An 8826-nucleotide genomic window follows, 5' to 3' on the forward strand; every position below is an offset into this window, starting at 1 on the left:
ATACACAATAGAGCCTGTTCTTTTGTTTATGAAATAAACTTCATTTTAAAATGGCCATAGAGGAACTCTACTGACATTAGAAATTGCTCTTTTTCTTTAGAATTTCTATGAGCTGAATATTGGGGAATATTCTGGAACAGCTGGAGATTCCCTTGCGGGGAGTTTTCATCCTGAGGTGCAGTGGTGGGCTACTCACCAAAGAATGAAATTTAGCACGTGGGACAGAGATCATGACAACTATGACGGGAACTGCGCAGAAGAAGATCAGTCTGGCTGGTGGTTTAACAGGTTTGATGTCTTATGAGCATAGTCGTAATGGAGTTGATGATTTCTCATTGATGGGCATTAATTATCAATATAATATGTATGGTCATGTTGGTCTTTATTTATAATATTAGTATTACTAAGTAATCATTAGAATTCTTCAGCAATGAAGTAGTTTTGAGGATTTGTTCATTGTGAACATTAGTAAAGTTTAAATGTCATAGAAATAAATTATTAATTCTACAAAGATCATTTGCAAACTGAATTATGGATGAGTTATAAATAGAAGGCCACAAATTCACACAAAGAAAGAGAGAGCATCTATACATAAGGAGAATATTTGGCATCCTAATAACCAACTAGTTCTTCACCTGACCATATCACACAAAAGAGCCACTGTTATTGCTATAATGTTTCTGTAGAGTACTACTTTTCAATCACTATGGCTTTCATTAATTCATTGAATCCAAGCCTCTCCCAACACAAAAATTTCCTTAACAATAATCCTGAAACCTAATTCTACCCTCTGACTGAATACATTCGTGTTACTTTAGCAGCAAATTCATTCCATTTTTGATTGTACATATTTGCTTCTTTTTTTTCTGATACAAAATATTTTATATATTTCTGGGGTACATGGGCTAATTTTTCAATTTTTGGTAGAGATGGGGTTTTGCCATGTTGCCCAGGCAGGTCTCGAACTCCTGGCCTTATGTGATCCTCCCACCTTGGCCTCCCAAAGTGTTGGGATTACAGGCGTGAGCCACCGCACCCAGCCTAATTCATAAGTTTTAAATCGCACGTCATTCTGAGCAGAGATTCACACCATTGGATTCATTCTGCCCAGGAGGTGGGTCACCCCTTTGTCTGGCGTCTCCACACTGAAAGGCCTCCCTGCCCGAGACACTTAGTAGCAGTCTCAGTTATCAGATCCAGTGTTGCGATTTCAGAGTGCTTGTGTTCGAATCATGTTTATTTGATTTAATAATGGTCCCAAAGCCCAAGAGCTGTAATGCTGACATATTGCTATATAGTCATAATATTTTATTATTAGTTATTGTTAATCTCTTACTGTGCCTAATTTATAAATTAACTTTATTATAGGTAGTATATTACAGGAAAAAACAGAGAACTACTATAAATTTTTTTGCCCTTACTACACCCACAAGATTTTTCCCCCTAGTGTTCTGAAATTTTACAGTGACATACACTGTTGCAGTCTTCTTTTCATTTACTACAATTAGTACTCAATGGTTCTTTTCAATCTATATGATGTCCTTCAGTTTAGTAAATTTTATTTTCTTTATGTGCTCGTTAGTCACTTTGTAGCTGTTTCAGTTATCAGACTGAGAAAGCATAGTATCGGTATATAGAATTTGGTGTTATCCATAGTTTCAGGCATTCGCTAGGGGTCTTGGAATGTATTCCTTACAGATAAGGGAGTACTACTGCGGTTGTAAAAATAGTCATTTTTTTTTCTGTATTTTGCTTTTTTAAAAAAATTTTGAGTCCATTTAATATTTGATCATTTGTAAAGGAACTGGAGTATTTCCAATAGTGTGAAGGAGAGAAACAAATTTCTCTCTCCTGCTTTGCAAATTGGAGGTGATGATAGTCTTTTCCTTAGTGGTTTTCCTGTTATTTTAAAAAACCATCTTCTTCACCTGTTCCTACTCCTCCTTTCTTTCCCCCTTGTCCTTGTAAGTTACCATGACATAAAACTTACGTGTAATTCATGAAGTCGTCTGCAAGCATCAACAATGTTTGATTTTGAAAAGAATTCCATATACAGAAATAATTACTAATAGTATCATGAGATCAAACCCATGTACTTTATCCAGCTGACTGGCTTCTCAGGCATCTGAATGAAAACTACCATACATACTAACGTGGGCAAAGGAATGATTTACCTAACTTTAAAGATATGGGTTCAGGGAGAACAAAGAAAGGCAATTCATTGGCTGGAGCCACCCAAGGAGACTGCGTTATCCTTGGAATCAAAGGAGTTGATAAGGCTGTGCAATTGGAAAATCAGTAGGCATTAAGAAAGAGAAAGTAGATTGTTCTAGAAACTTGGTGCTACTTTTACCATGCCTACTATTAGTGAGTTTGACTATCATCTTTTCTTCCTTTTTACTCTTGCTTTTCTTCTGTTCCATAGTTCTTCTAATTTACATGAAATGTTGGCACTTCATAAATACCACCCACCTATAAGATGTTCTTTTTCCATATAGCAAACTAATCACTGTGTGTTGATGTCTTGTCTTTGTTAGCGTAGCATTTCACATGAGCATTCACAGCCACTCCTTCACCAAGGGAACCCCAATCATCCCCCAATCTAGTTTCAAATCCAGGCTGTTCTAAAAATTAAAGGATGCTGGAAAACTTGTCTCAGAATAGTGAAGGTTTCTTATGTTGATCACAGAGTTAGTTTCCTAATGGGATTCAAATCATAGACCAAATATAAAAATACAGTTAGCAGATATCTCTAGATAGACAAATATATGCCAAAATATATATTCTGGAGACTCAATTTACAGTATTTTCTTTTGTAACATTACTTTCCATGCTGTTTTAAAAACACAGTAGGCTTTGACATGTGCAGACTTAACGTACGTATTTTCAATTAATTACATCCATTTAAACTAGGAGGACTCTGAGAATACTCAGTAGGAGTGGATCGTTAGGCTGATAAGTGATTCAAGCCAGCCACTCAGCCTTTATGGGTAGATTATGTGCTTTTTTGATTCAATAATTTGGGTTTTTCCATAGATATTCAGAACTCTCTCGTGAATGTTCTCCTTCTATCCTAATTCTGACATCTTTTCATTAATTGTATCAATAAAGAAGTATATGGTAATTAATTTCATAATAACACACATAAACTTATTGCATACTCTTACATGTAAATTATACATATCAAGGACAAAATTTACAGACTCCAGAGGAGGAAAGAAACATTTTTTATTGTCGATAACCTAACCATTTTATCTAGATTGGTGCAATATATGTAAAAAATTAACTCAGCAACTAGGAAAAAATGATTATTGGTTGATGGGTGGGAAAACTTTAAATGGTGGTTTAGGTTTTGTTTGCTTACCCTTGAGATTAAAAGAATTGATATGCTAGCAATTTAAAGAAGAGGAGGGAGGGAGTTTGAATTACGAAAGCTAAGTCTTAGCAGCTGATGAACGAACGTGTGAGTGCAAATTATCCAGGAAAGCCAGCCGTAGAGTACCTTGCCCACGTCTTACTTTGCCGACACTCACCTTAGCTCTTGCTAAGTATGAGATTAACACTGTTCTGAGTCAGGAGGTCGTAAGGCTGGAGGTTACAAGGATTGGTTTTTGTTGGCTTGTTTTAATTTTTCATTTAAAGGCAATCAGAAATTGAAATGCTTATTTTTCAATGCACTGTGAGTGGCCTGGGTTGTTTTTTCAGATTTGTTATGGCAGTAAAACTCACCAGTTTAAAATACCCATCTCTGAGGCCAGGCACGGTGGCTCACACCTGTTGTCTCAGCATTTTGGAAGGCTGAGGCAGGAGGATTGCTCGAGCTCGGGAGTTCGAGACCAGTCGGGGCAACATAGAGAGCCCTTGTCTCTATTATTTAAAAAAATTAAAAAATAAAAAATAAAACACAATATCCATCTATTGTAGACATTTCTCAGCTTTTGGAAACTAGTAAATATTTACTTGTCTGAAAAATGGCAGAATTCGTAGTTCAAAAGTTTTGGGTATTTGCTAGCAAAATAAAAGAGTTTCTGAACAATATTTTTCCAGTCTGATTGTTGTTTTCTTTTTTTTTTCCTCTCCCCTCCTTCCACTAGGTGTCACTCTGCAAACCTGAATGGTTTATACTACACTGGCCCCTACACGGCTAAAACAGACAATGGGATTGTCTGGTACACTTGGCATGGGTGGTGGTATTCTCTGAAATCTGTGGTTATGAAAATTAGGCCGAATGATTTTATTCCAAATGTCATTTAATTGTTGCTGTTGGGCTTTCATTTCTGCAATTCAGCTTTGTTTAAAGTGATTTGAAAAATACTCATTCTGAACATACCATGCGCAATCATAACTGTTGTGATCATTCTTCTCGCTTGCCTTTGTTACTTAATGTACTTTCAGTACAGCAGATATGTTATATTCACCAAATAAACATAGATTGTATTAATATTTATTGAATCCCTGTGTGCAAAAGGCTCTGATACAAGCTTATGTCAGACAAAACACAAAAAGCATAGATTATATACCATGGCTTAGGATATATAAGCATAAATGAATAATAAATTAAGAATGCAATTGGCAAAACACATGACAAAATCTAGCAAATAATGGATTGCCGAATCAGCTGCAGAGACCGTTAATATTATGAGTTGGGATTTGAACTCAGGTTTTGGATTACAGAGTGGAAACTTTTAAGCACAAAATGGGATCTTAATCACTACAAAACACTACTTGTATTTTTAGGAAGTTTATGTAGGTTACACACTTCTCTCACAGGGCTCATTTTAATTCTTATGCCAATCCTGTGAGGTTATTATTATCTCCATTTAACAGAGCTGAGAATTAGTGGGTCTGAGTTTTTGTGACTGCTCAAAGTTACAAAGTAGGGGAACAAGACCTCAAATTCAAGTCTTCTGATGCGAAATCAAATGTTTTGCCACCATCCTATAGCTTCTTCTGGATAGATTTTGGATTGGTGCAGAGTAGGGAGAGAACATTTCAAATGAGAGTAAAAGATACTCCAAAAGGCTGGGCACGGTGGCTCACGCCTGTAATCCCAGCACTCGGGAAGGCTGAGGCAGGCGGATCACTTGAGGCCAGGAGTTTGAGACCAGCCTGGCCAATGTGATGAAATCCCATTTCTACTAAAAATACAAAAATTTGCTGGGTGTAGTGGTGTGAGCCTGTAATACCAGCTACTTGGGAGGCTGAGGCAGCAGAACGCTTGAACCTCGGAAGCAGAGGTTGTAGTGAGCTGAGATCGTGCCACTACACTCCAACCTGGCCAACGAAGTGAGACGTCATCTCAGGAAAAAAAAAAAAAGATACTCTAAAAAATATTTGTGTGCCAACTACGTGTCAAGCACAGAGAGTTCAAGTCCACACAAAATATACATAATTTTAAAAGTTGATACATATGAAGTAAAGGTATGTGCCTGGGAAATGTATACCAGGAGGATCTGACCTGGCTTTGGGGTAGGAGATCAGAAAAGCTTCCCAGAACAACTGACTTTTTGAGCTGAGACCTTTTAACAAGGTGTACGTGGGGAGATATTGCAGGCGGAGGGAATCACGTGTGTAAAGTACACAGAGCAGGAAAGTGCTTGGGAACAAAAGGTTAGACAGCCAATATAGTTAAGTGATCCTTAAATCCTTAAGCCAAGGATTCTGCCACTTAATAGCTATGTGACCTTGGGTAGGCAACTTGACTTCTCTGAGCCTTAGCTATCTCATCTACAAGATAGTGATTACAATAGTACCTGCCTCATAGGGTTGCTTTGAGAATCATAAAAGTGTAACACTTAGCATAATGCCTCGCACAGAGTGAGCGTTCAATAAGAACTAGGTGTGATGATTTGTGAAGCAGGCATTTGTGATACAGATGCCTTTGAAATCATAGACCACATAAGGATATTAAGGTTAGTTGTCCTTCATTCCCTAAATCAGCGTTTCCCATGCAGCACTTCTCAGATTTAATATCATACAAATCAACCTAAGACTTGTTAAAATGTAACTCTAATTCCAGGATGGAGCCTAATATTTGGGTTTTCTAACAAGGTTCCAGATGATGCAGATACTGCTGGTCTAGAAATTACACTTGGAAAAGCAAAAAGCTAGAGAGCCGTAGTTCTGTGAGACACTGGGAGTTTAGTACAGAAAAAAGAAAAGGGCTGCTTGATCGAATAAATTCAGGAGATGACATACTCAACAGAATTCCACAGGTTTCTTCTCTTGGGAATTTCGCAGTTCTCTAATTTTCTAATGTGCATTCTGAAGTTCCAAGAAGGACATACGGTTGTACCATTTTTATATCTAATTAAGAGTGTGCTCTGCTGCAAGGTGTAAATCGCCTGATGATGGAAGTCCAAACAAATAAGGATTCATTCATCTTACATAGTGAGAACTCAGGAGGTAAGCAGTTGCTGTCCTATGTTCAGGGCAGCGTGCAGTCTGATGCTGCAATTCATTTAGCCCATCCTTCAAAATTGCAAATTACCTACTGCAGTTCCCACTTTGAGTTCACGTTAAAAGCAGTAAGAAAAGCGAAGGGTCAACAGACTTCAGTTTATGCCTTGTTGGTCAGAATTGTTTCATATGTTCACTCCGTCTGGAAGTATGATCAGGAAAAAGAAGATTTATTTTTATGATGTCTATAGAATGTGCAGGCAAAGGAGAAATGTTTGCCAGGGTTCTTGATTGTTTTGCAGTGTGGTCTTGTGGAAACAGTGTTCCATAGAGCACATGTTGGTAAGCTATAAATAATGGATCATCAGTGACAATTTTAAATACGGACTTAATTGCTCAAGTAGTAGCCTGAAGAACTCACACAATTATGAGATCAAAAGAAGAAAAGATTTTAAAGGAGAAAAAAAAATGATTCCACAGAGAAGTGGGACGGGAGCTAAACAAATTATGGTGTCGAACCTCAGTATAATAGTTTTCAATGCAGAAGGAGTGATTTTAAAAATTTTAAATGCCATAAAATAATGGAAGAGAAGTTCTAATGAAAGATCATTGGAGTTAGTGATAACGTTATTTGTGTTCTTAAATCCATTTGGAATGGTAAGGAGCTCTAGGCCAGGAAATAAAAACAGTTAGAGAGAATAGATTAGGGCCTGGCGCAGTGGCTCACGCTTGTAATCCCGACACTTTCGGAAACGAAGGTGGGCGGATCACCTGAGGTCAGGAGTTGGAGACCGGCCTGGCCAATGTGGTGAAACCCCATCTCCACTAAAAATACAAAAATTAGCTGGGCATCATGATGCATACCTGTAGTCCCAGCTACTCGGGAGGCTGAGGCAGAAGAATTGCTTCAACTGGGGAGGTGGAGGTTGCAGGGAGCCGAGACTGGGCAACTACACTCCAGCCTGGGCGACAGAGTGAGACTCCTCCTCCTCCAAAAAAAAAAAAAAAGACAGAATGTAGATAGGTCTTTTGAGGAGTTTGGATGTAAAATAGAGAATTTGGACTGATTTTTTCTGAATTAGGAAGACTTCAGCCTAAAATAAATGTCTCCAAAATTTCACCATTAGTGAGTTATTTATTAGGCTTTATCACTTTTTGAAATGCAAAATGCTTTTAATTTGTATCAGCTGATTCCACTTTAAGGTCAACAAACTTATGAGTGTTTTGAATGCCTTGAATGCCTTTTTTTTTTTTTTTTTTTTTTTTTTTTTTTTTGATAGAGCAAAGTGTAGAAGAAATGCAAGAAGCCTTGCATGAACAGAGAATCCACTGGATTACAAACTCTTTATTTCAGAGGCTGCATTCATCTTGTTGACAGTTTTATCTCCAACTCTCCACACAGTGTCTGACACATGACAGGATCTCGAACGTTCTTTGACTGCCTGATTGAAGAACTAAGTAAAAAAGAAACCATGTGGCTAGGCGCGGTAGCTCACGCCTGTAATCCCAGTACTTTGGGAGGCTGAGGCAGGTGGATCACGAGGTCAGGAGATCGAGACCATCCTGGCTAACACAGTGAAACCCCGTTTCTACTAAAAACACAAAAAATTAGCCAGGCGTGGTGGTGGTCGCCTGTGGTCCCAGCTACTCGGGAGACTGAGGCAGGAGAATGGCGTGAACCCGGGAGGCGGAGCTTGCAGTGAGTTGAGATAGCGTCACTGCACTCCAGCCTGAGCAACAGAGCGAGACTCCGTCTCAAAAAAAAAAAAAAAAAAAGAAACCATAAAATGAATGTAAAGTGTATAGTCCATAGAAGAGTGCTACTTCATTTGATATTACAGAACTTATGGCCACTGGTTATTTCTATGAATATCAAAATATTGGAACCTACAAAATCAATGTCTAAAAATAGCATCAAAATCAAGATCCTATGTACTTACTTTTTCTTTTTCTTTCCTCATTGCTAGTAAAGAATTTACAAGGGTCGGGCGTGGTGGCTCACGCCTGTAATCGCAGCACGTTGGGAGGCCGAAGTGGCCTGATCACCTGAGGTCAGGAGTTCGAAACCAGCCTGGCCAACATGGTGAAACCCTGTCTCTACTAAAAGTACAAAAATTAGCCGGGCGTGATGGCATACGCTTGTAATCCCAGCTGCTCAGGGGGCTGAGGCAGGAGAATCGCTTGAACACGGGAGGTGGAGGTTGCAGTGAGCCGAGATTGTGCCATTGCACTCCAGCCTGGGCGACAGAGCAAGACTCTATCTCAAAAAAAAAAAATAAATAAATAAATAAAAGAAGAAGAAGAATTGACACATGAAAATATCCTATATAATCTTATGCATATAGCAAAGTTTTATCAGGTGTTTTATCAGGACTGTGAAAAGTAAGTTATGTCCTCATTGATACTTTAAAAAGATTACATATCTCA

At 38.3% G+C, this 8826-nt stretch overlaps 1 protein-coding gene across 2 annotated transcripts in view; it reads left to right on the plus strand.

Moving 5' to 3' along the window:
* LOC105463732 (fibrinogen like 1) overlaps positions 1-4452 on the plus strand; it is a 66811-nt gene extending 62359 nt beyond the window's left edge. For both annotated transcript variants that reach the window (XM_071068575.1, XM_011710986.2), the window contains 2 exons: positions 101-288; positions 4095-4452. In XM_071068575.1, coding sequence (XP_070924676.1) covers positions 101-288; positions 4095-4254 — 348 coding nt within the window. In that variant the 3' untranslated portion in view covers positions 4255-4452. The remainder of the gene's footprint in view (positions 1-100; positions 289-4094) is intronic.
* The last annotated feature ends 4374 nt before the right edge of the window (positions 4453-8826 follow it).

Source organism: Macaca nemestrina, chromosome 8 (genome assembly GCF_043159975.1).
Source record: "Macaca nemestrina isolate mMacNem1 chromosome 8, mMacNem.hap1, whole genome shotgun sequence".
Taxonomy (NCBI): Eukaryota; Metazoa; Chordata; class Mammalia; order Primates; family Cercopithecidae; genus Macaca; species Macaca nemestrina.